At 58.6% G+C, this 27,030-nt stretch overlaps 1 protein-coding gene and 1 long non-coding RNA gene across 6 annotated transcripts in view; one reads left to right on the top strand and one right to left on the bottom strand.

Annotated features, from left to right (window-relative positions):
- LOC114493992 (DAB2 interacting protein) overlaps positions 1–27,030 on the bottom strand; it is a 183,080-nt gene that overhangs the window by 62,126 nt on the left and 93,924 nt on the right. For all 5 annotated transcript variants that reach the window (XM_036022167.1, XM_036022165.1, XM_028508893.2 and 2 more), the window contains exon 3: positions 16,015–16,160. In XM_036022167.1, coding sequence (XP_035878060.1) covers positions 16,015–16,160 — 146 coding nt within the window. The remainder of the gene's footprint in view (positions 1–16,014; positions 16,161–27,030) is intronic.
- LOC118499799 lies at positions 16,125–22,397 on the top strand. Its single transcript, XR_004902333.1, has 2 exons — positions 16,125–16,183; positions 16,830–22,397. It is a non-coding gene; the product is annotated as an uncharacterized LOC118499799 (long non-coding RNA).

Here is a 27,030-nt window from a genome sequence, read left to right as displayed (position 1 = left end):
TGCCTCCCCAGATCAGGAGGTCCTTAGGCAGCCCTCCTCGGAGCCCAGCCCCACAGGAGGGAGGGAAATCCCTGACACTGGCTGCAGAGCCCCCCCCAACCCGGGCGGCAGGTGCCGAGGCCAGTTCCCTGAAGCAGGTGGGCACGCACCTCGGCTCCGAGTCCCACAGGCCTGGGCTCACACCTGCACTCGCTCACTGAAAGGCTATGTGATCTTGGGCAAGACTCTGGATTACCTCCATCCAGCACGGGTCTCCTCCCCTGTAAAGTGAGGAAGTGTCCACTTCCTAGGATTGCTGGGAGGGTGACAATCACGGGGGCCCTCTTTTAGCCCCTCGCTCCCAGACCCGCATGGGTCTGCAAGCCCCTTCCACTGCGTGGAAGGCTCTCCTCTGGAGCTCAGCTCGCCCCTCTCTCCCTCGGGAAGGCTGTCCCCAGCACGCCCACACACCCGACCCCCCAGCTCTGGGCTCTCACTGCCGTTGGGACACGGGCCTCAGCTGCAAGGACACATTTACCTGCAGGACGATTTCTTCCAGCCCATCTCCTCCACAGGGGGAGGGGCCAGGCTGGTTTCACCCAGCACCCCCACACTAGTACCGTGCCTGGCACAGAGGGGACCTTCTCGGGATGAGGCCGTCAGAGCTCCCTGTCCCATTGCTGGCTCCCACTGTGACCGCTCAGGAACTCCTACTTCCAGCCCCCACGACAGGCCAGTCGGTGCCTGGCCCTCCACGGGCCCCTCGGACCAGCCGGCACCTCTGGAGCCTCTGAGCACCAAGAGCTGCTTCCCGGGGCTTGGCCCTACACGGCTCTCCAGATTTCTCGTAGTAACACCTTCTTGGAGTTTCAGAAGCAAATCAAAGTCATTGCCAACTATTTTCTCCCATTAATCTCACAATGCATTTGCTATTTTCCCTCCATAATGACTCATTTAGCAGCAACAGAGCAATTAGGCAGACCACAGAGTATCGATTTTCTAAGTGGGAGAAATGTCCACACAAACACCTTCCCATGCCTGTCTGGGGCTGCCTCCTGCTCCGTGACGGGGCGGCTCCAAGAGCGCTGGGCCGGGCATGCTGGCAGGGTTCTGGGGTCTCCAGCAGAAGCACAGAAGCATGAGGTGTGCAACTGCGAGAATGAGTGCGTGTGCTCGTGAGCTGATAGGATAAAGTGATCACGTGACACTCAGGAGCCCAAGCCGACTGCAGAGCCGGAGGAGGCGGCGGCGGGCACCACTGCCACGCCCATTTGAAAGACCAGGAGTCGCTGGGCTCCAGGATCAGGGGGCTGGCCCAGACCACAGAGGAAGTCGGGGAGCCAGATCCAGACCGAGGTCCACGCGTGTTCATCAGGCAGATGTGTCATGTGGAAGCAACGCAGTCCTTTTCATGGTGCAACCCAAGGAGACTCCTGGGATGTAACCCAGTTGGTCTAGGCCCTGAAGTCACCCCTGAGCCGAAACACAGCCCCGGAGCCTAGCTGCTGCTGTAAAGAGGTTCACCCCAGGCTGCCCTCGGCCACCCACCAGGCCTGGGCAGTGGCTCTTGGAAAGGCCCGTAGGAAGACAGAGCAGCCGGACTCCCACTGTCCTCCGCCTCCTCCACCCCCGCCCCCACAAGACAAGTGCCTACCCACCCCATGAAAAGAGGGGGCAGAAAAAAAGGGGGGGTCAAGAATGGCTGGACGAGCAGGACACCTGTAGGTCAACGCCTCCTATCTGTGGGGGGCTCCGGAACCGCCCTCACGGCGGGGACACTGCTGAACGGGGCGCTAGCGTGCCCCCTTCCCACCCCCAGAAGCATATTCAGAGTAGGGATCGGAGCTGCAGGGGCAACAGGCCCTCAAAGTCCAAAGGACCGATGCCAGCCAACACACTGACCTTCACCCAAGGACTAAATGGCTTCTTGGTGGCCAAGGAAAAGAGGGGAAAATCCAGCTAGCCGATGTTGGTTTAAATGCCAACTCAAACACCATCTATGTGGGCGGGATAATGACCCTTTCCCGGCCTCAGTTTCTTTATCTGTAAAATGGGAGGATCCCGGCCCCGCCACCTCCCCGACTGGTTGGAGCACCAAGTGGGGAATGATATAACATGCCACATAACTGCTGGCTGGGGAAACTCAACGAGCAGGAAGGCTTCCAAGAACCGGCACTATCCAGCAAGGGCCTGGGCATCTCCCCATCACCAGAGACGCGCAAGCAGACCCTGGAGGGTCGACGTGGACGGGAAGCAGAGCATCCTACACACCCTCTTGTGCAACCAGATGCGCATGAACAAATGAAAGGCTCCTAGGAGTCAATCACTGGAGAAACTCACTTGCCTTGCTTCACTGGTCGCTCCCCTCACCTGCTTGCACTATGGAATCCCGTTACCCCAAGCACCCATTATTTTCAAGAATGGGGTACACCACGGAACCCACTTTGAGAAGCATGCCTGCGGGCGCTTTGGACAGTGACCTGGGAGAGCAGGGAAGAGAGCGAGGGCTCTCGGGTCCACGCCTGGCTTGAAGAGACTCTAGGGCCTTTCCCAGCGTCAGCTGCGCGGCAGGAGCACACCAAGCCCTCAAACTCCCTCTCCAGCATGGCAGGAAGACAAGCCCGCAGCGCAGGGGACAGCGCCCTTCAGTGACCACCACACACAAAGGGACCTAGAACCCTGGCCTGACCAAGGCCAAGAACTCGCAGGGACCGAGGAAAGGCTGCAAGCAGAAACGCCCCCTCGTCCTGCCCTTGCCTGAGAAGGCCCCATCGCTGCCCTGGGCCCCGGGTCGGCAACGCCTCCCCAGGCTACCTGAAAGGGGGGGGCGAAGTCTCCCCCACAGCTGACTGCACTCCAGGGAAGAAGGGCTTGCGGGCCCCACCACACAAAGTGGGAGAACACAGAACCCCAAGCTGTCCGTGTGCTGGACACCCCGTCGTCTGCGGGTGCTGGCAGAAAACAGCCTGCACCGTCGGCCCCGCCCAGTGCGAGGCTGCGAGGACACGCCCTCACCAACCCAGCGCCCTCTCCTCTCCCTGGGGAGCCTGTGCCAGGAAAGGCCGAGGAGTCCGGGAACCGCCGGCTCCCTGGAAGAGCTCCGGCAAACCCATCCATAATGGTGCAGACATTGCTCCCAGCAAGGACAGAGCTTTATTAATTATTCAGGGGACGATGCAATTATGCAAATCAGTGGGCAGCCTCTGCCCCACTGCCGCCTTCTACAGGAGTCCAGTGGGGGATGGGGATGCCCAGAGCCCAAGCTGCTGGGTCCCCGGAGGGAGCCACCCGGCCCACAAAGTGGGGAATAAATCCCCCAGGCCCTGGGCCCACAGAGGGCTCTGCCCAGAGCCAGGCCCCACCCCCCACACGGGAGAGACGGTAGTTGCTTTGAGGAACAGTTCTGAGGACCTGGGGATGCCTTATTCCAGAAAAACACACCCCACAACCTGTTGCTGGGCCAGCAGTGCTGTCGGTCGGGACTAAACTCCTGCAGGTCCTCCGGGGACGGAACGCTCCCGAAGCTCTCTCCTAGGAAGCACACCTCTAAGGAGAGGTAACACTCCAAATCAGTGCTCACCAAGCAATGTTCTGCAGGGCGCCACTGCTCCGCACATGCTCACAGCTGCTCTCGGGGCGCGGCTGGGGTCGGGGGACAGGGGGCCCTGGGCTAAAGGAGGTGACACAGCAGGACCTCTCAGGGCCTTGCACGTCCAGATCACAGAGTGACCCCCAGGTGAGGGTGCTCACGCACCGTGGAGGAAAACCCCTCGCCTCACCCCCAGGGGCCTCAGGAACGGAGCCCAAGAAACTCTGGGCAGACTGCCTGCTGCAGCCCCGCTGGCTCCCCTGGAGTAGGTGTCCACCGCTCCCCTCAACAACCGGGGAGCCAGGCTCCCTGCTGACACACCCCCTGTGGACCCGAGGTGGCGCTGGGCACACGGGCACCTGCTGGGCCTCGAGTGCCTGGGGCTACTGGACAAGACCATCCCAGGCAGGACAGATGCCTGGATGTGGCAATACCGCTGCCCATGCCTACTTCCAGCTCCCTCCTGTGGCCCAGCAGGTGCCCGTGCACCCAGCGCCACCTCGGGTCCACAGGGGGCGTGTCAGCAGGGAGCCTGGCTGCGTGATGGGGGACCCTCAGCCAGTCCTGCTGGACAGGACATTGCAGCACCACATTCGCCCAGCCTCCCACAGGTCCGGAGCAGGGCTGGTCTGGGGAGCGCCTGCCCACCATCATCACCGCTTCCTCTTTCCCCTCCTGGGTGATGACAGAAGCGTCCTCTGCAAGCCGACCTGCAGAGGACGGGGAGGCGCTACGCAAAGCCACGCCAGCCTACCCGTGACCTCTTCCACCCGCCCCACCTCACCCAGCATCACAAACCAACAGGTCCATGTGCAGCCACAGCTCATGGGCTCTGCCGGGAAGAAAAGAGACGTGGGGGCCCAGAACCCTGGCAGGGCCCACGGGGAGAGACACTTCTAGTCACAGGCCAACTGCACATGGGGGGGCAGTCACCGAGCCCACCCTGCGCAGCCCTCCCGAGACCAGGAGGAAGGCCCACCTCCACGGCCACCCCTCCCACCTCAGGACTCCAGCACCCAAGCCCCCTGCAGAGCCCCGGTGGCCCTGGGACACTCCTCCAGCCCACTGACAGCCGTTACAGCCTCTCGGGTAGGAGAGAGTGAAATAATCTGGAAAGATTAGGATGCAAACCCCATCTCTGCCGCTCACCTGCTGTCTGACTCAGGGCAAGTGGCTTTTACCTGGTGGAACCTCAGTTTCCTCATCTGCAAAATAGGGAGAGGGCAACACCGTGCAGTCTAGTAGTTAGGAGCACGGGAGCCAGCCGCCTGGCTTGGAACCCTAGGCCCGCCACTCCTGCCGCGCATCTCGTGTCCCCTGACTGTAAACCAGGGCGACTACAGCATGTATCACGCAGGCTCTCGTGCGTGCAGGGTGAGTTCCTCCCAGCGACGTGCTGAGAGCCGGCCAGGCCCACAGGCTGCACTCACCCTGTTAGCTATGACACAGAGGGCCCTGGCTGTGGGTCCACGGAGACCTGGGTTCTAAATCCATGAGGGTCGCCCCCAGCGAGTGATTTCACCGCTCTGAGGCCAGTTTCATCACCTGTGCGAGGAGCCAAGAGGATCAGAGGTGAGGTGCGCACAGCACACAGTGCCTGGCACATGGGAGACATTTCGACGTGGTGTTATTACTGACAGAGCGTGTCTGTAAACCAGGCACAGGAACAGACGTGTGGCTGGTGGTGGGCTTTCCTATGATAAAGCCAGTCTGCCTGGGTCTGAGTCCTGGCTTGGCCACCTACGGGCTGTACAACTCGGGCCCGTTGTTCAGTCTGTCTGCGCCTCACTCTTCTCTGCAGAGTGCGGGCAGCCATGGCCCCATCTATCCTTCACGGGGCTGCTTGGGGCGAAATGAGAACAGGAACAATAAGGCCCTGGGTGTGGAACCTGGCCCATCACGTGTGCCACTCAAGGGCACGGGGGGCAACCCCGGCACCAAGAGAAGCCCGCTGTGCGAAGGGTGCCAAGGTGAAGTGCACCCTGCCCACCAGCTGCCATGACTCCACTCTGCAGCGGCCCCTGGGGGCCGCACGACCTGAAGGTGGCACACCAAGCCCCCGAAGGCCTGGGTGCACCAGCCTGTGCTAGCGCTTTCCTTCCAGAAATCCCAGAATCCTGGCTCCCAAGATCTTAGTTTTGGTTTTTCTTTTGTTGAGATGGGAAGATTGAGGCTCAGAGAGAAGCAGCTGGTGGAGCTGGGCTTTCAACCGCCTCTCAGTGACAGACACATCTCCTCAGCAAGTGGCAGTGTGGGGAGGGGGCTCTGAGTCAGGGGTTCAAGTTCTAGTTCTATGCCCCACGGCCCAGACTCCCCCTCCCTGCCCACTCTCCTCCCCAACCCCTCGGCAGGCACCTGGCCTCCTTAGTTGAAAGAGCAGCCCGCCCCACCTGGCCTGCCCCTCGCAGCGGCCACAGCACAAACGGCCACTCCCACTCCTGCACCGAGACCATCCGGGCTGTGTGGAAAGACCTCAGCTCCCAGGCAGGGGCCGAGGGCACCCAGTCCAGCCCCAAAACGCAGGCTAGTCCTGCCCTCCAGGCTGTCACTCAGCGGCCCAGGGCCTGAACAGCAGTACTGCCACTCACTGGGTCCTGCTAAGTGACTACGCCTCTCTGAACCTCAGTTTCCCCTCCTGGTAACGGGGAGACAGCGAGAAGGCTGGGCCTTGGTGGCACAGGCGGGCAAGCACTGGACCCGAAGTCAGCAGACAAGTCCCGACTCCAGCTCCGCCCCCCTCCTCCCTGAGCCCCACCCACCTCACCTCTACAATGCAGGTCACGGTCACGGTCACAAATGACCTACCGGCTCCAAGCACCCTTGGGAGACCTGGGGCACCTTTTTCCGGTGGGGAGCCCCATGCGAGCCCAAGAGGGGGCTCCTGGCACTCCTCTAGGATGGGAAAGGTGGGTTTCAAAAGGCACCACAACCCATCCCCTGCTGGTGGGAGTGGGAACTGGTGCAGCCGCTATGGAGCACAGTGTGGAGGTGCCTCAAAAAACTAAGCATCGAGTCACCCCATGACCCAGCAACCCCTCTTCTGGGTACCTACTCGAAAATTTTGAAAACACTTAATTGCAAAGATATATGCACCCCTATGTTCATTACAGCGTTCTCCACGGCGGCCGAGACACGGAGACAGCCGGGGGGCCCTTTGCCAGATGACCACCGCATGACGACGCGGCGCGTGCACACCATGGGGCACCACTCTGCCATCAGAGAAGGTGAAACGCCGCCATTCGTGGCCTTGAGAATGTCACGCTAAGCGAAATAAGCCAGTCAGAAGAAGCTGAGAGCCACACATAGGGTATAAACCTGAGGCTCACGGCCACAGACCACAGCACGGTGGTTACCAGAGGGGAAGGCGGGGGAGCAGCGAAGGGCAAGGGGGGCCAAAGACCCGGAGACGGGAGACGGACTGACTCTGGGTAGCCAGCATGCAAGGCACTGTACGGTCACGTATGATGGACATGTGCCCTTGAAACGTATGTCATCTTACTAAGCAACGGCACCCCAATAAATTTAATTTAAAAAAAATTTTAAAGGCATCACAACCATAAAAAGAAAGAATCCGCACACTAAGGGGGGGGGGGGTGAGGGCTGTGGAGCACCAACCGGGGAATGGACTGCCTGGACACGGGCCCCCGATGTGTGACTTCGAGCCAGTCACGTTCCCTCTTAGAGTTTTACCTTCTCCAGCTGTGAAAGGAGAAACTGCAACCCCTCGCGCCCTAAGAAACCTTTGAGGACACGGCGTGGGCAGTGCCTAGGCCTGTTGCCGGCCCACAGCTGGGGCACGATGCCTGCCCCTCTGCAGATAAACTCTGGACAGTAGTTCTCAGACTCTGGGGAAATTCAATCGCTCCATCGGGGTCTAATTTGGAAGATCTGGGGTGAGGCCTGGGAATCTGCATTTCGCCAGGTGTCCCAGGCAATCCCTCTTCACGCGGGTTTGTGAGGATGAAGGGCCAGTCCTGCTGGGCTGGGCTGGTCCGTCCTCCTCAGGGACCAGCCCCTCCGCTTCCAAGACCAAAGTGGGGCTGTAGTCAGAGCCAGTCCTGGGACTGAGTGCCCTGTGGGATCTGGGGAAGGTGGAGAGGGGGGAGACGGCAGGCAGGGGAATCAGGGGCACAGGGGGTGGGGCTGTGAACAATCTATTAAACAATCTATTAATCAGTCCCCTTCACTGGAAACAGGACTTGTTCGGGCCTCACACATCCTTCACGTGCTAACCGTCTGCAGCTGCAATACAGCACTTTGATTACAAATGTCAGAAAGACGGAGCATGAAATTAACTTCTCCTTAGTCAGTGTGCACGGGGAGCCGCGCACTCATTCACTGCCCTCACACGAAACCCCCCACGACACCGTCGTCGCATTAAATCAGGGCCTGCGCCACCAGGGTGGCGTCTCGATCTCTGCGCAGCGCTCTGTCTCACAGTCACGTCTGGCTTGCAAACGAGGGCCCCGAGGGTTTAAGAAAGGTCAGGGCGACAGGCGGGTCCAAGAGACAACTGGGCAGTGGCCAGAGCCAGCTGGAACAGGGGCCGCAGCAGGGGCACCTCCCGTGGGGCTGCCTACTCAAAGAGAGAGGTGGGGGACCGCTGTGACAAGGAGTGACTCACCCCACAGAGCAGCTGACACAGGGGAATGGACAAACCCACCTTCCAGTGGGGCCAGTGCCTGCCCCACTGGCCCCACTAGAGAGATGGGAATACTGAGACTCAGTGGCTTTTCCAAAGCTGTCCCACAGACTCGAGCCTGGCCTGGGAGGCAAGTTCCTGCAGCTCCTGGACTCTGATCATTTAACTTGGGCTGTGGCAGTCGAGGAGAAGGGGCAGTGGGAAGGCGGGAAGGGCGGGAAGAGCAAAACCTTGCTCAGGCTGCCCGTGGGAGAAGCTCTAAGGAGTTCTTGGGGCTGCTGGCTGACCCCTCCCCTCGTACAGCCAGAAGCACGTTCACTGGGCCAACCCTGAGCTCCTCCTCAAGGCAGAAGTTAGAACCTCCAACCAGCCCACCCAGGCTCCTGCCACCAGCTGAAAAGTCTTTGGGGGGACAATTCTAGGAGTCAGGTACGTCCTGAGCAGGCGTTAAGTCAAGGTATCAGGGAGGCCCTATTCTTGGCATACTCCAAGAACTGAGCTTGACCTCCAGCCTGGGAGTCACCCCCGAATGTCCAGGGTACTGCCGAGGACCCTTGCAGGTGGGGAATCCCATCTCCCTCTCCTTCCCCTGGGTCCTCATGCCACCATCCGTGTGCCTGGGTTGGAGGGGATCTCTCCACGGATGGTGGACAACCAGCAGCTTCCTCGAGGACCTGCCTTCAAAATGCCAAGGAAGGTCCTTACAAGTGCACGCCCAGGGGGCGCGCAGTGTGGCCTGCAGACAAGGCCGTGGGCCTCCCCACCGGCTCATACCCACACATGCCCACGGAGGACAGAGACGCCCTGTACCTCAGGAGGCGACGGTAACACAGGCGATCCTTCCCGGCACCCGCGGCCGGGCAGGGAAATTTGCACATCGTTTCTGTGACAATAATCTCTGTGCGCTTTCAGACAGTCCTTTGAGGCAGGTGGGCAGGCATGATCACACGTGACCCCACACTGAGCACTGAGAGGGAGCACAGGGAGGAGGGGGGTGGGGTAGGGGGACACAGGAGGGCTGCAGACAGCAGCCCGAAGGCCCCTGGGAGCATCAGGAAAGGGGTCGGTTTCACTGAAAGAGTGGCCAGTCCCTGCCACAGCCCAGGCCCTGGGCATGTCACTTGGCTGCTAGGAGGCCTCAGAGGATGGGGGGTGGGGAGAGTGGGGGGGGGCGGGGAGAGCGAGGGGTGAGGGCGAGGCGGTACAGCCTCTCCTCAGTCCAGGCTTGCTCTCCACAGCTCCTCACAGGTCCCACCCCCAGGTGGGAACACAGCCCAGGCCACTCCTCAGAGAACACCAGAGGTTCTTCACGCAGAGGGTGCCTCTCCACTCGCCCTGAGCCAATCACCACGAGGGAGTGGGTGGGCGGCTGGGAGCGGGGAGAAGCTGAGTGTGCTCTGCCACCTGGGAAGGAGCCACCGAGCCGGCAGTGGGGGGGAAGCTGGGTGTTTTCCTTCTCGCCTGTTCAGTCTCCCTGTGATCTCTTCTGTGGCCTTCTAAAATAGCCATTAATTAGAGCCTGGTAATTAACTTTTTGCTTCAAGTAATATTTTGCAAAGGAATTCCATTAAAGAGTTGATTTGCATATCCTCAGACATGGGGCCTGGCAATAGGCTGGGTTACTCGGGGAGAATGCGATGGGCCCCCTCCCTGGCACCCCAGGCCTGGGCTCCGCTGGAACCTGAAGGCAGAAGGGAATTACGAGGGCTGCCGTCCTGGCGGCCCAGGTACACGCCGAGCCAGCCCCGGAAGGCTCTCCCCAGGAAGGTGGGCGGTGTGCTCACAAAATTGGCCAGCTTGGTGGCCACACACCCAGACAGACACTGCACACAGATATGCACATGTGAGAGCTCAAACACAGAACATCCTATACACACGTATACACATAAGGATACAGACTCAATAATCCTGGTGGTCGGCACTTACTGGGCACTTATTAGATACGCCCACATTCGACCGATAGAAACAGCCACTTCGTGCAGTCGGTCAAAGCCAATGTGAAGTGCCAAGCACGGTTCCAAACGCTTTACATGTGATTATTCATTTCAAATGCACAGGCATGTGCAGGGCATTTACATATAACGTACGTGCACACTCACGAGGGCAGGTGTGCACTTGCCAGGCCCACACAGACACACATGCATGTACCTACAGATGCCTGTGTGAAGAAAGGCTTCTCCAGCCCCTGAAACCCCAGCCTGGGGCTGATCACATTCTCACGAGCTAATTTCCACCGTTCCTAAAAATATTGCCCGGCTCGCATCTCTGGAAGATACACGAGGGAGCCGCAGATCTAAAAGGAGGGTGATAAAAATGAGAAGGCAAAAAATAAATTGGTTCCGTGTCCGAGTCGTGTTCCGTGGCTTCCGCTCCCTGTGTGGAGGTGAGGCTCAGAATCCCAGGCTGGTGTGCGGGGCTCCGGTCAGCCCTGCCGCCCAAGGTGCCCCCGGGGCTACAGGTACAATGCTGTAGGTGGGTGGGGACCTGACGGCAAGGTCTGGCTTCCAGGATGGTCCCGCCTCCACGCCTTTGGCTGTGTGCCTCCGTTTCCCTGAACCTAACAGTGCCTTCGCTGCCCACCTATCCTGGAGGGCGGAAGACCTCTCCAAGCGCTGTGTAAATACCAGGCCTCCTTACAATAATTATCGGATTAAGAATTAAATCTGATTCCCTTATGGAGAGGAGGGGAGGGGAGGGAGAGAGGAGAGCTGAGGAGCCTTCCCTGTAGATAATTAATGAATTTGCTGCCATTCCTCTTGGAAGGCAGAGGCCCACTTAACAAAGATCCACCTACGTGGGGCCTCTCGGAGCAGAGGGGAAGCCATACACAGCAACTGAGAACCCTGGAAGAGGCCTGTCAGAATGCTCAGAAGGAGGAAGGATGGGAACAGACAAGACCCAAGAGAAAAGGCACTACTGGCCATTAAACTCGGAAACAATGTTCATTAACTAACAAGCAAAGAAATGCAAATAACAAAAATACACCATTTTTTCTGCCTGTTCAAACAACAAAGATCGTTTCAATGATGACACCCAATGTTTCTAAGGCTGTGAGGGAACAGGTGAGCACTCTTACAATTCATGGGGGGAGTGCGAATTATTAAAGGCTTTCGGTGGGGGGCATTTCTGTCAAAAACCGCAAACTGTTTCAATTCTCCGACTTAATAACTTCCTTTCCAAGTAAGATGTTATCCTAAGGAAACAATCAGAGACGTAGAATATTCAAGGATCTAAATACACACCAGCATCATTTTTAATAAAAGCTAGATAACCTGAATGCCTACATGATTAAAAACAAGTACGATCTAACACGAGATAGAACTTCTAAAATCAATTTTTAAAAGACCCATGGAAGAGGCTGGTTTGCTTCCGCAAGCGCACAAAGAAACGAGGGCCAGTCTGCCCAGATGTTTCTCGTGTTTGAGGCACTAACGGCCCTCAGTACAGCCCTTTGCACCTCCCGAGAGGCCACAGCATTTAATATCCTTCCTGAACCTCAGGACCACACCTCGCGATTGCTCGTTTCTATTCCCATGTTGTTGATGGGAAAACTGAGGCTTACCAAGATGAAGTGACCTTTCCTTACTAACATTAACCACCACTTACTGAAAACCAGCAGCATACTAGTCTCACCTCTTTTGCATGTTATTACTTATCAAATGAAATTTTAGCAACATTTAAGGGATGTGCAAACCCGGTGTTAGTTGCTAAGGAAACAGCACAGAGCGGGACAGATGTTTCCTATTGATCACATGCTGAGTGTATCGTGGTGTCTACCAACATCATCAGGCCCATTTTGCAGACGGGCAAACTGAGGCTCAGGAAGGTCAAGTGACTTGCCTCAGGAAAACCAAATCAAAAGGCCACATACTTTCCTTGCCTAGAGGCTGTCTAAACTGCACAGTCAACCAAGGGAAGGCAGAGATGGCAGAAGGACAAGCACTGTCTGTGGCAGGGGAAGCAGGAGGGCAGGAAAAACCGGGCCTGGATGCCCAGCCCTGCTGCACCTACTGGCGACAGCTAAAGCAGGAAACAGGTCCCATCTTCCACTCTCCTAGCTACTCACCAACCTTCCTGTCCGCCTCCAGGGACTGCCTCACCCAAAGGGGCAGAACTGCTTCCTGCCTCCGCAGGGCCCCTGGAGGGTCCCTGGAAGCCCCCACCTGCCACTTCCAGTACCTCCGCGTCCCTAGTCTCCCACTGTTTGGAATCCCACCATCAGAACTTTCAGGTGTGGGAACTCCGGGTAACACAATCCCTGGGAGGGGGAATCCGTCTCCAACTCTGCACACAGCAGCCCCGCATCTCCTGCACCTGGGTCGCCAGCATTTATGTGATAAGCCCCGCACCGGAAAAATGGGAAGAATGCGGGGGGTGGGGTGGGAGGCTACAATCACTGCAGAGTAATGATAGGTGAGGGGGGCAGGTAGAGAGCCAGAGAGGACATCATCTCAGCACATGTGGAGGGCTAGAGCCACCCAGAAACAGCGTCAGGGAGAAAAGGGATGAAGACAGCATAATACTGCCAGCTGACCCTCCTAGCTACTCAGGAACATTAATAAATAAATGAGTGCCTTGGAAATTATCTTCTGGAAAGGCAGAACCACCACATGCTGGATCGCTTCTGCCCACATTAAAACAGCCTTGTAAATGAAGCAGCAACGCTTCCAGCCTGCAAACCAAACATGCTTCTGCCAGCACACCGTTCACCTGGAAAGCCTCTGAGCGGCACACATTCCTGGCATCCAGAGGAAATGACTACCTGTCCTTGGTGCTTCCTTCCAACACCTCCTGAGAAAAAAAAATGAGGGTCTAGGGGCCCAGGGATTTTGGAGATCGGCTGGGAACCTCCCCCAGGCCACTTAGGGGAACAAGTACAAAGGCTCAAACCTGTCCTGTGGCCCTGGGGACCTCCAGTGCCCAAGTGTGCCCACCAAGCTTTGGCTGCCCTGACCCCCGTCACATAACTAGACCTCAGTCCTCCCTCCAACCAGCCAGCCACAGTGTCAACACACCTGCGGCAAATTCCTTTCCCAGGGAGGCCAGGGAGGTTTCCAACCTCCAAGTGAGAGAATTCCACTGCAAAAAATAACCTCCACTACACAGCAGTTTGTAGAGCACGGCAGACAGCATGCAACAAAGCCGCTTCCACAGCCATCAAGCAGACAGGTGCATCCGAAGTCAGAACCCAAGGGGCCGCCCCACCGGTGCCCTGAGCTGTCTGTCTACATGGGGAGGCCACCGGGACCAGGGCTCACCCCTGACACCTGGAAGCCCCCACCCCAGTCCCATCCCCATCCCCTCACTGAGACTGGCATCTCTGCACTGACCACCCCCCACCCCACCCCGGCAGGATGCAAGGCAGCCCAGGCAGGGTTCCACGGAGCCAGGATTCACCCCCCTCCTCCCTGCTAAACCACGCCAAAGGCAGCCTTTCGGTCCTCCCAGCCTTCAACAGCACAACCACACCAAGCAAGTGTAGGGGGAGGCGCCTCGCTGTTCACCCGAGTCTGACCCTGACCTTTGGGAGAGCTGGGTGACCAGAGTTGGTTTCACTCACTGAACTCCACACAGGGTGACTCCAGGGGGTGCCCCAGAGAAACATCTGCACACCCATCCCAGGAGCAGCCGATGAATCTATTTCCAAGCAAAGCAGCACAACGGGAGACCCCGGTCCTAGCAAAGCCTACTTCAGCTCCATGACGGAAGAGAGAGATTTCAAACTCAGTCTCTCTGCCTATCTTTAGGAAATCTGGGCCCCCTTCCTGTGCTAGAGAAGCCACCGAGCCAGATTCTGTTTATGGAAAATTAGTAAGACAATCCCACACCACTGCCAGTGCCATTCTGCTCCAACTGCCACCGTTCACCCCCGTTTCTGGAAACGGGCTTACACCGATTCACTCCCGACACCCCACTCCGCGCCCCTTCAGCACATGGCAAGGCTGACCTGAGGCAACGCTGGGCAGGACCCGCTCCAGGTCATCGCGGCCATACCCTGACCTCCAGCCAGGGGCGCCGGCCAGGCGTCCGCCAGCTTCTCAGTGCAGGCTCTCCACTGGAAGGAGGTAAACATGGCATGCACGCTGCCTGCTCCCGGGAGGGCATGACACACTCGGAGGCCGGACTGCCTGCTGTTTCTCCTGCTCCCCGACAATCAACACATGCACACAGAACGGGGTACGTACACAAGCCCCCGCATGCGGGTGCAGAGGGTCCTGACCCCCGCCAAGGAAAGCGCAGAGAAGGGCATGTTCCTGGGGGGAGAGAGCCGGAGGAGGCGGGGCCGGGTGGAGGCAGGAAGGCAGCAAACCGGGTGGCCTGCCGCCCAGACAATAACAAAGATGGGAAGCGAGATTTTTCAAAGACGCAGTGGCTGCCCCCAGCGCTGAGCTCTGGCCTGGCTGCATCTGCCTGCCACAGCAGAGCACGGCACGCCTGGTCCCCTGGGGCACCATGGCTATCAGAGAAAGGCTGAGGGTCCAGCCTTGGGCTGGCACTGGCAGCCGGGGCAGGAAACCAGCTGCAGACAGTGATAGGAATGCACTGGAGAGAGCCGCTCTGGGCTGGCAGAAATTAAAGGTCTAGTAATCTACGGGGGCTACTCTCCGGAAAGATGCTAGGGGTCAGTTAAAGTCACACAACCTTGGACAGGAGTTGGGCTATAACTTGTACTCCTTTCCTTGCTGGAGCCAAGGGGGAGGGGAGACACATTTTTATTCTCCCTGTGCCTCGACAACTCACGGATCACACACCGGGCACAGCCCTATGAAGGAAGATGCCGGGGGCCTTAAGGAAGAGGTTGGGGCTGAATGCTGAAAAGGCTCCTTGGTGCCTGCCTGTTCTTTCACCTCCACAGGCTCTGCAGGGACACGTTCTAACTGGCACCGGAATCCATCACTGTACCTGTGCCCAAGTGGAAAGGTGCCATGGCTGGCATGGCTCAAGGAGTGGGACCTGGGCCCCAAGGGACTGTGTCCGCCCAGTGCCCCCACACGCGGACAGGATGGCTTGCCCTTGCGAGCTGAAGCCTGCTGGGTTGCTGGTGACTCTGGGCAGGCTGAACCACCTCCTTCCCCTCCTCCTCTGCCCCAAAAGCCACCTCCCCCTGGAATTTCCACACCCTGCTCCTGGCTTGCCCAGGAAAAGGAAACAGGGAACGGGAGACACCCGTGGGAGTGGAGAGGTAAGGAAAGGAAGCAGCTGCCCAGACTGGAGAGGATAAGGCCCTTCTTCCCCGGCAATCAGACGATGCCCTGCACTCAGGGCACTGCCCGCTCTGCGCGCCCCAGCCCCCAGCATAGCGTGAGCCCTACTTAGAGCAGATGTGCCCCCTAAGCGGCCCAGCCCCCTGCTCCTCCCCTCCAGATGTTCACCCTTTTCCTCACCACTGGGTTTCAGCAAAACCCAGCAGAAAATGCCTTTTGTATCGGACACCCAGGGCTTCCAGAAGCGGGGCGGGGGGTAGGGGTGAGTCCTGCGGGTGGAGGCGCCACTTCGGTCCCTATCTCTGGGCATTCCACCGCCCGGGAAACAATGCCCACCTCGCCAAGGCGAGGCAGGACTTCTCGGCGAGGGCACTTTCTGCCCGGCCTCATCTCGGGGAGACAGAGGGAGAGAAGGTCCGCCCGTCATGCCCCCCAGTGCGAGGTGGCCCCACAAGTTGCCGGACGGCGGCGTGGCGTGCCCTCCCGCTTGCAGCGTGTGCCCCGGTGCCGGCTCCCGCTTTGTCCCCGCGCCCTCCGGGGCGCATCCCGGGGCGGCGGCGCGAGGAGGCCAGGCCGAGAGGCAGCGGCGGCGGGCTCACCTCTCATTGTCCGCGGCGGAGGAGGCGGCGGCAGCGGCGGCGCTCCGGAACCCCGGCAGGATGTGGCGGAAGCTGTGGTTGCGGTCCAGCTTGGGCTGGCTCTTGGTGCGCTTGATGGAGCCCTTGAGGCGGCGGCTGAGGAAGCCCTGCGCGCGGGGCGACAAGAAGGGTAAGGGAAGGCGGGGTTAGCGCGGCGACGGCGCCGGGCCCGGGACCCACGCGGGACCCGCGCCCCGGCTCGGGCGGCCGCGCGGCCGAGGGCGGGCGCGGGCTCTGGCTCGGCCCTAGCAGCTCGCGGCCCGCGCCGCCCGCCAGCCCGCCGACCGAGCGCCGACGGCCCGGCCCGCGCTGCGCGGCCCAGCCCACCCCGCGCCTCGCCTCCCGCCCGGCCCAACCTAATCCAGCCCAGCCCAGCCCGCCACGTCGCCCCCGCCCCCTAAGCCGCTGTTGCCATGGCGACGCAGAGCCGAACCGCGCCGGCAGCTGCCGAGGCTGCCCGAGCCCCCCGGCGCTGGAGCGGGTAGGGGGACGAGGGGGCGGGGCAGCGGAGGGGCGGGGCCCCCCGAGGGCTCCAGCGGCTCCGTCACCTTTTCCAGTAACGAGGTCACACGCCCCCAACCACCTTGAGAAATCCACGCCCCCCAAGCTGTTCCAGATTGACAAAGCGCCTTCCTCCAACCTCGAGGTCGGCGTTCTCAGCCCCGGTAGTACAAGTCGGGAAACTACGGCTCCGAGAGCAGGCGTGTGGTCCTCGAGGGGCCGGCCGGCAACCCTTGACACCTGGACCCCTAACCTGTGTGCCTTTCCTTCCGCAGGCGACCAGGTCTGGCCCTCAGGGTGGAGCCCTTTGCCTGGGGCCAGAGTATCCCAGCAGGGACAAGTACGTTTGGTTCAAGATCCCTAGTGCCTAGCTCAGGAATGGGCCGAGGGGCTAAGGGCTTGCTGAGTGTCCCCATTTCCTGCTTCAAGATTTGGAGCCAGGTCCCTTGAGGAAGTCTGGGCCTTAACTAGAGGGACAGCTGCCTAGCCCCATTCATGGCCCACGGTGGGGAGAGTCCAGCTGCCCGGAGGAGGAGTGCAGCAGACCTCAGGGAGGGGCGGCGCATTCAAGCCATTGGTCCATCTACCAGGCTTCCCAGGACTCAGGACAGAGCTTAATCCCACCCCCAGCCCCAAGAGCTCCTGGCCCAATGGCGACACCGCATTTGATACATGCGGGCTGAACAACGCTCCCTTTACTAGGGAATGGGTAGATTTGCAGCCTCAAGGTGCTACAGCCTGGGGTGTTCTGAAGTTGGAACACACTGACTGGATACTGGAAGGAGAGGAAATGGTGGGGGGAGGCAGGGGGATTTTCTGAGGGGGTTCTGGGATTCACTGCCCCCGCCTCAATTCCAGGTGAATGGGATATTGACTTGTTTTGAAATTTTTTAATGTTGTACACAATCTGAATATTATATTCCACTCATTGTGCCACAGAGTAGGTCTGGGGTCCTCTCTGGCCCAAAGGAAAAGGTGAACATTTGCTATAGGTCATGCCCCATGCTGGATCGATCCCTCTGTATGGCCCCAGCACCCTGGACAGGACAAGGTTAAACAAGGTTAGACATGACCAACTGTACCCCTTGTCTCGTCACCCATACACACAGAAAAACATTATCCCTTTCTGCAAAAGAAGAAACCTTGCTCAGAGAGGCAAAGGGACTTTCCCAAGGACACACAGCTTCTAGGCCTACCTAAAGCCACAGCTCTTTCCATAGACCACCTCTCCTACCCACCCTCTTCAAGCTTTCCCTTCTCCAATCCTTCTCCCCTTACTTTTCCTCCCGATCAATCTCTCACCTCCATGAGAGACCCAGCCCCGTAGCTGTAGCTATCAGTCAGAATTCTGCACATCTTACCAGGCCCAGCTGAAACGTGACCCCATCCAGAAGGCTTCCCAGGCACTGCGTCTAAATCCCTCTAACCTCTGCAGCTCAGCAGTATCCGCGAAGGTGCTCTAACTAGCTGCATGCAGTTCACCGAATATTTCTAAGGTGTTAGCTGGGGGAGGGACCCTCTTCCAGAGGGGGAGCCATAGGGCCTGATGCAGAGGAACCACAAATGGTTGCAGATCAGGCAACAGTGGACCCTCTGGGAGACACGGCATGAAGGCAGGAACCCAAAGTTTTCCACGAGCTCTGGGAATCTCCAAACGTTGGCCTTTTGCCAGGTGTGGGGGGAGGGGAGGTACACCTGGCCCACATGGATGGGTTCTTCTCTAACAGGTGTCATGTTCAAGCAAGTTCCCCCGGCGTGCTTGTACTTTTTGGTTTTCATTTCCTTTAGTGATGGAAATTTCACCATTTTACACTCCTGTGGCACAAAGAACCATGAAGCATGTTTCATAATTTAGGTAGCTCATTATGTAGCAATATTGATAGCTTTACCCTATTTTTGAGTTCAAAAAAATTTTTTCTCTCCCTTCTAGGAGGTTGAGTGAGACGTGTGTCACTTCCTCTCCCCATCTCTCCTAAGGTGACACTTAATGTTCCTCTGACAAGCAACCTCCTCCAGGAAGCCTACTCTGAATATACGCCCCACACATGCCCAAACTGACCATCACCTTGGGGACTCAAATTCTCTGTAACATTCACCCCTTCCCCACTTCTCAAAGTCCGCTATGTGCTACACACAGGGACCGAGACAGTCACGAACACCAGGAGGCGAGCAATATGCAGATCAAGAGGCAGACAGCTCAGATCATGAGGACGGTGATTCTTTTGAAGAGCAGGGAGGAGCCCAATTCATTTCCACACCACACATGGCTACCCTTGTGTCCTCCAGAGGACCCAGCTCAGGTCCCTGCATATGGCAGGCTCAACAGATGCTCATCATCCCAGAAAGCCACAGCTAGAAGGGGACACAGATCTGAGGTTGCATTATGTGGGGGAATGAGGCCCTAAGGGTCACACAGCAAGGTCAGTCCAAGACCCGGGACTCCAGTCCCCCCCTGCTCTGCCCAGCCTCACAGCTTCCTTACCGACCAATTCATGGGGTGGAGGGCCAAGGGTGGCTCTACACCCAGCCGCTGAAGGAGGGAGATGCACCTTTACCCCTGTCCTTTCATGGGAAGGTCCGAAGACAGGATTTCTGGAGGCAGCTGCAGTGCTGAACCCTGCACTGCTGAGAGCTGGGAGCTGGAGGCGGGCAAATGGGGCTCACCTCTGACACGGGATGGCTGGCAAGCCCCTCTCCCTTCTCTGTGAAATGGGTGGGGGCTGCAGTGAGAGTAAGTAGGACAGAGAAAGCTCTGGACCCCTCTCTCCACACCCGCAGGGACTGACTTTATCCCACCGGCTCTAGGAGGCAGATCCCACATAAGCCGGCCCTGCTGATCACACCCCCTGGGCCAAGCACAAGCCCTCTCACACGGCTTATGTTCAACCCTTAACATCCGCTGGGGTCAAACTACTAGTCCTCTCTGAGCCTCAGTGTCCCTATCCATAAAATGGCTAGAGATGATATCTGCCAGGTTGAGATGGATTAAATGAGGTAGGAGATCACCAGCAAAATGGTAACTATTAAGCAACTGAACCCAGTAGTCACCAGCTTTACTATTCCATTATTACTCATGGGGCCTCTAGGGCAGCCACTGATTTTTGATCTGAGGAGCATTTTTGATGTGACCAGCACAGGTGCACATCTGTCTGGGCAATCTGAGCAGCTGCCAGGTGGCCTGGCATCCTGGTGTCCTGCCTAGTGAATGAGTGTCATGCTTGCAAAATGATGCTGGAGCCACAGACTGTCATCCAGTTTGGGAGTTTTGAACTCTTGCAAGCAAGCACTTTTCTAAAGCAACCTCCCAGCGATTCTGGAAGCACAGAGTGCTGGGCTGCTCAGGTGGAGGGCTCGGCCTGTATTCACTAGAGCAGGGACTGACATCCCCAGCTCAGCGAGCAGCCTGCACAGTCTGTGAGGACAGAGCCTGCTCCCTCCCGAGATGGGCCACTCTGCCCCCACTAACGCAGCCACGTTCCACTTGCTTCTCAGACAGCTGTGTCACTGCGCTCAGGTCAACTGAGGCCCCAGGGGCTTCTGCACAGGCTGCTGCCTGGTGCTACCACTTCCAGCCACTCCCAGTGATTGGGTGCTGACAGCCATGTAGCCTCTGCCCCATCTGTGACAGCCCCCCTTGGCTTCCACCCACGTCACTGACAAAGTGCAGGGCAGTCCCAAGGGGAGGACAGAAGCCTGTGGGGTCTCCGGCTAGAAGGACCCCCGTTCTCAGCAGCTCCTCCACCCCTGCTCCAGCCACCACGCCACCATCCAGGCGTCAGGCCCACAGCCCTGCTCCTTCTCCAGGATGTTCTGAGGCTTTCTCAAGGGCCTTTCAGAATTCCAGACACACGATTTCTTCACTCATCTGTTGCAATCAATGCCAAGCGATGATGATGATGATGATAAGTGTGTCCCTGCTCCACCAAGTCGCTCTGCCCCTCACACTCACTGCACACACCCTGAGGAGGGCCCCCTGCCTCTTACTGGGACTCCCCAGGAAGCTGTGTGCCTCAGAATGTAGCACGTGTCAGGTTTTCAAGTGGGCACACGGAGGCTCGGAGAAGTTAAGCCACGTGCCAAGTGGCAGAGCTGACAGGCAGTGGAGTTGGGAGTGTAACTGGGAAAGTTCTGGTCCATGGTATGGGCAAGTTGGGGACCCCGCACACACACACTCTTGCACATGCATGCACACACACAAGTCACAGGCCAGGAGGACCGACAGCTCAGCCCATCCTCCCCACACTCAGCCCCAGGTACTGGCCTCGGGACGGGAGGGAAAAAGAGAAGGCGCACTCTCTCTGTGAGTTCCTGGGACTCGCGGGTGAGGACCTGGAAGCTCGGGGAGGGGCAGCCTTGCCCGGTACCATCCTCTTGTGCGCTTCACTCCCCAACCTGAAGGCAGCACCTTGGCATTTGCATTCCAGCACTGCCACCTGGGCACCCGGGAGCCTCATGTCACCCCTGGTCTCTGGGGCACTTTCTCACCTGAACGTAAAGCACCAAGCACCATGCATGACTCATTGCAGGTGCTCTACGGAAGGTAGGTTCTTTCCCCCAACTCCACCGTCTACTTGGTTCTGCGGCCTCAACCCTGCATCCTTCACCTGCTCCCCTTTCAATAACCGGAACCTGGTCACTGCAAACAGGTGGGTGAGCCTGCCCTGCCCACGGAGCCCCCCGCTGCCCACCCTGGGCCCGCCCCTGAGGCAGGGCTCAGGATGGAGGCAGCACCTCACCTCGGGGGCCCGCCCTCTGCCCAGGCCCAGCTCCCCCGCCCGCGGCCAGTTCTAAGGCTGGCAGCACCTGAGCAGAGACCCTCCAAGGTAGAAGCCTATTTTAACAGGCTTGTCTCTTGGTATCTTTCCTTGGGCTTGGAGCAAATGCCAACAGCACACCTAAATAAGCAAGAAAGGAAGGGGAAGATCCCATGCAGATATCATCCAAAAACTAGAGACCTGCTGGGCACACAGGCTGGCAGGCAGCCTGGACACCCTGGCAGGCTGTAGTGACACCTCACCCCACCCGAGCACAGGCCCCGGGAAGGAGCTGGGGACAGTGAGGAGTCCTACTACCAGAGTCACAAGGCAAGAGCCCCGGAGGGCTCATGGCGGCTGTCAGGACAACGCCCACATGGTTCAGACAAGGTGCCAGAAGCCCAGCAGGCAGGGGACCTGCCCAGAGTCCCCGTGTCAGGTCAGGGTTCCCTCTCCTCATCCAGCACCCCCACTTCAAGAACCTCCCAGGCCCCCCACGTTTCCTCTTTTCAGGCCTCAGTCTTCCCGTCTGTATTGTGGGGGCTGGACTGGCTGATCACCGGGCTCCTTCCCAGCGCTGGTGACTGATGCGTCTACAAAGCCAGAGCAGCCGCCTTCCACAGCTGGGCTCTCCTGCCCCGGCACAGACAGTACCAGCAAATCCTCTGGCTGCGCCGAGCCCTTCCGATGCACAATCCCTCCTCCCTCCTTCCCTGCTCCTGGGGCTCTGCCCTCCGCAAGCTGTTGGGCCTCCTGGCCTCCTCCCTGAGAGGTAGGCACCATCAAAGAAAGTCCCAGATGGGGAATGACTCACTAATGGTGGGACGTCAGGCACTGTGACAGGTGAAACAGCAACCATGTGTTAAGTCGGGATTAAGCTGACGGTGCCTTCCTGGGGGCCACCTACTCACAGGCCAACCTATGCCCCCAGGGCCCTCCCTCACCCCCTGCCAGTGCTCCTTGGAATGTAAGGCTTCCTCATGCCTCGCCGCCCAGAGAAGGTAGGCAGACTGCCTGGGTCACACAGAGATCCAACCCCTGGGCCCTGAGAGCCAGGAGGGGGCTGGGCCCTGACACTCAAGGACCATTCCTGAATTAAAATATTACCTGGATAGCCACACTTAAACCTGTTCACCTGGAGAAACAGGCAGGGCCGGAAACACACACAAGTTCAAGGACATGCACGCACACAAAGGCATATGGGGGGAACACGCCTGCCAAGAAATGTACGTGTAGACATACAAGTCTCCCTGCCACTGCCACCGCACAAACACGTGCACACTGGCCGACACACACATTCACAATTGTAAAACACACAGACACACACATACACTGAAACAAGCTCACACACACACATGTACTCAGCTGTCACCAGGCACTCCCAGAATTACGCTGACAGCAGGCCAAACACACAGGCCCCCATGCACTCAAGTTCACAGCCACAGCAAGAAGGGGGAGGCTCCCGGTGAGCTCAGGGAGCTGGGAGCCAAGATCCTGGATCCCAGCGGACAAAACAGCTCTGTGCCGGTGACCCCACGACCCCCCTGCTTTGCACGCAGGGCCTCATCTTGTGCCCCTCTCTGAGGATGACCCGCTCGCTTCTCTCGCACCCCGAAAGCTTGTCTTCACGGCTCCCTGAATGGATGGTGTCTCGGAGTCTCGAGGCCTGGCAGGTTGTTCAGCAGGCCCCACCCCGCTCCAGAGCCAGGGACCCCTGCTGCAAATCATTCTTTGCCATCATCACACCTGAAATGCCACCATTTGACACACCTGTTTGGGTGCTAGGGTTACCTCAATCTCTAGGAATCCCAAGTGGAATGCAAAGGCCTTTCCCGCCCCCCGCCCCCCACCCCCAGCAAACATAGTGGCCAAGGGTTCCACCTCTTGCGGCTTTGGGCCCCAGGTCAGTGACCTTGCCATCTGAGCCTGTTTCCTCTTCTGCAGAATGGGGACAACAGAGTCGTCACAGGTTGTTGTCATGAGTTATGAGGTCATGCCTGGAAAGAATTTAGCCCATTTCCCGGCACACAGTAAACGCTGGCTGCCATCATCATCACTGTCACCAACCTCATTCCTTTATTGCCTGGACTTTGACCACTGGGAGGCAGCCACAACAAAGGGCAGGGCTGGTCCACGGCTCACCCAGCGAGTGTTCCGGGAGCCTCACCACGTGCCGGGCCCCGGGGAGGCTGGTTTTCTGCCCTCAAGGGTCCCCCGGCTGGAAAGGCGGTACCTGACCTTCACAGACACCTGCAGGGTCCTCCTCACTGCTTCCGCCGCCTCCAGCCCGGCCACCCTTCCCCCACTCGTTCTTCAAGGGCATCGAGACAGATCCACACAGAAGCAGATCAGATCAACCACTGACCAGCCCCACCTCCTTGCACAGCCACCCAGGGCTTCAGGGACGAAGGCCTAGCTCCTTGGTGAGGCCCCCAAGGCCCCTCAGGACCCCCCGCCCCCCTCCATGCTCCAGTTCCCCTGGCTTCAACGGGACTTTTGAAATGGTCAGCTTCCCCTGTCACAAGGCCTTGGCACAGGCTGTTCCCACTGCTCGGAACAGAGGGCGGCCCTGCACACCCTTCGGTCTCTCCTCACAACTTCTCCCCTGAAGACTCCCGGATGCCCTCGGATCAGGCCCGGTCTCTCTACAGACTGATCACGGCTGTAATCATGCATCGATCTGTTTAACGTCTCCCTCCCCCACAGGACTGCGGGGGGCCGTGGCAGCCGGGGTCCCCAGTGCTGAACACTTGGCAGGTACTCCATAAATACTCCCCAAATGAACTAACAAATACTTAGGGTATAGAAGAGGAGGGAGAAAGGCAGAGAATGTGATCCGGGAGGCTTTTTAAGGGATTCCACCGGGGGTCGGTCTGGGTAGGCTTGCCAAGGGGATGTAGGACAGGGCAGCCACAGACAGGTGTTCCCGGCAGAATGGTGATGACAGCAACAGTGAAGAAAGCAGTGATCACAGGTCCCTCTGCCCTCCAAGTGACACACCTGAGCCCAGGCTTTAGAACACGGGCATCGCCCCTGCCCCAGTGCAGAGGGTACCCAGGTAAAGGGGCCCCTACGGAACCCTGAGGGTCTAAAGGAGGTGGGAAGGGTGCCCCGCTGGGAAAAGAGTGGGCCTGAGAAGGTGAGAGGGGTAAATAAAGACACAAGGCAGGTCCTTCTGGTACTGGCCAGTGCCAGGGCTGGGTGGCATCGGTGGACAGAAATCAGACCCACGTGAGGTCTCTGGCAGGGACGTGGTAACCCAGAGCAGCCAGGGAGTGACTCACTGCTTTGAAAATCTCCCGCAGGCCTTAGCATAACAAGCCCGTCCCGGAGGTCTGGGTGGCGTGACACTTCATCAGCTCCCTGAGCCCTCGGCCAGCTCTGACCTTTCGGCGGGGAGGGAGGCCCGGGGGCAGCGGGGAGACCGACTCCCTCACGGGCCTCGCCCCTGCAGCAGGGTCTCTACTGTCCCCCGCCGTCTCCCTCTGGTCCTGTCACTGAGGTCCCCATGCCAGGCCAGCCTTCCCAGGGTGACTTCGGCACCCGTTCCCCATCAACACCCATGCTCTGCACAGTCTGTGAGCGAACGGTCTCCGCAGAGGCCTCCCCACAGAGTGACAAAAAAAAAAGAAAATAAAAATGCTCAGAGCCAGGAAATCTGGGTTCAGCTCTGCTAATTAATAATCATGAAGTCTATTCCAACATGCTAAGAGTAAGCCAGCTGTGTTCACAAAGCCCTCTCCAAGCTCCAGGCACTATATTAAAGCTTTCTGTGACAGACCATGTTCAAGTCTCACAACCCAATGTGCAGATCAGAGAATGGAAGCTCAGGGGGGTCAAGGGACTTTTCACAAGGCCACACGGCCAGGAAGTGGCAGGGCTGGGTTCCACCCAGGTGGTTTGTGCTGGAACCCAGGTTCTCCCATGACCCCACCACTGCACTGGGAGGCTCTGAGCAAGCGTGTTAGCCTCTCTGGCTCGGTCTCCCCATCTGTGCAATGAGGGAATCGGTTTCGCTGATCTCTAAATCTTTCCTCCCTGGTGACCCATGTGCAGGTGACAGTAAGTGGGAAGGACCTTCTGAGGACAAGAGCTTGCCGGAGGAAGGTGCCGATGGTGGGACCTCAGCTCTGTGCTTGGCCGTAAGGAGCTTCTGTGGTGTTACATGGCCCCACCCTGCCCTCCCAGGCACCCCGCAGGTCCAGGGGTAGCCTGGAGCAGAAAGTCAGCCAAGAGGTGCTGTGCACCGAGAGCCATTGGGAAGCACCCTGGGAAGCACCCTCTCCCGGGAACTTATAAACACTAGTGGGAGGGAGAAGTGAGAGCGGGCAGTAGCCCCGTAAATCCACCTGAGTGAGCAGTGCTTTTAAAGCCCTTTTCACTACAGGAAACAAACCACACCGTTTTGGGAGAGCGTTTTATAGGCTACTTCTGCACCTGGGTGTTTTACCACCTGCAGGCCAGGCGTACCGAGGAGTCCTGCTCTGAGGGACCATGGGAGCCCACGGGTGGAGTAAAGGTCAATTTCAAGGCAACGGCTGGGGTCCCTGCGGGACCTTGCCTCCAGGTGATGGTCTGGGTGACTTGTTCTGACCTCTCCTCCCAAGACATAAGAAGTGAGGCTCTCAGAAGCAAGGAGATGATGCTTGCCCCTCCTCTCCTCACCCAGCACTCACTTATTCAATTCTTATTGACTCCTTCTCCTGCGCCTTCATTCCACAAGCCCCTCCCTCCGGGTGCCCTGCCCCATTCAGGCCTGGAGGTTAGGACAGGCCCAGGGGCAGGTGGCCTCACACGCAGCTGGGGAACTGGATCCCACCCTGGGAGCCATCTAAGGTGCTGGAGCAGAGCAGTAAAAATTACGGTTCATCGCAGACATTCTCTAAGTAATTCCACAGGAAGAGTTACTCATCCCAATGTGGGACCCTGTGTCGGGAACAGATGTCATCACCGCCACCTCCAAAGAGGGCCTCCCGGCTTGGAAAGTGACTGCGACCAGAAGACTCAAAAATCGTTCTGTCTGCAGTCTGACCCAAATGTCACTCGGTGTGACAGGGGCAATTACTTTATTTTCACGCCATGGGGGAGGGGTGTGACGGCATCTCAGCTGCTAGCCCCCTACACCCAATCTCTTGGGCCCCCTGGGAGAGGGGAGGCCCTGCAGGGGCCACAGGGTGGGGCAGGAAGAGGGGAGCAGTTCCTCACTACCCCAGGGTGCCCGCCCTGCACACACACCTTCTGACGGGTGGGGGCCAGGCCAGCTGGGGGCGGGGGCGGGACGAGATGAGGCGGGGGGAGATGGGAGGTGCAGTTCCAGTGCCAGCTCTGCTGCTGTGCAGCGGTGTCACCTCAGACACGGCACCCCCCTCTCGGGGCCTCAGTGTTCTCATCTGCAAAACGGAAGAGCAGCAACACTGGCTGGCGGAGACTGGGCCGCACGCTGTGGGCCAGGCTCTGGGAGACCTTCAGACCCACACTCGGGAGCTGAGGGATCTTCAGCGAGTTCTTCCCTTCCGGTCTGCCCTGATTGTGTCATCTTGAAAAAGTGGGATGTGTGTTATTTGCCCCTGGGGTCATGAATACTAAATGAGATGATGCCTGGAGAGTGTGCGGTGCGGGGCCTGACCCGGCGGACTGTGCAAAATGGGCCTCACTTCCCTCCCCCGCCACCACCACTATATGGACAGCAAGGAGCTGCTGGTAGAGCTGGCGCCAGCCCAGG

Source organism: Phyllostomus discolor, chromosome 3 (genome assembly GCF_004126475.2).
Source record: "Phyllostomus discolor isolate MPI-MPIP mPhyDis1 chromosome 3, mPhyDis1.pri.v3, whole genome shotgun sequence".
Classification (NCBI taxonomy): Eukaryota; Metazoa; Chordata; class Mammalia; order Chiroptera; family Phyllostomidae; genus Phyllostomus; species Phyllostomus discolor.
The sequence above is the reverse complement of the archived record's forward strand: the minus strand, read 5'-3'. Positions and strand labels throughout refer to the sequence as shown.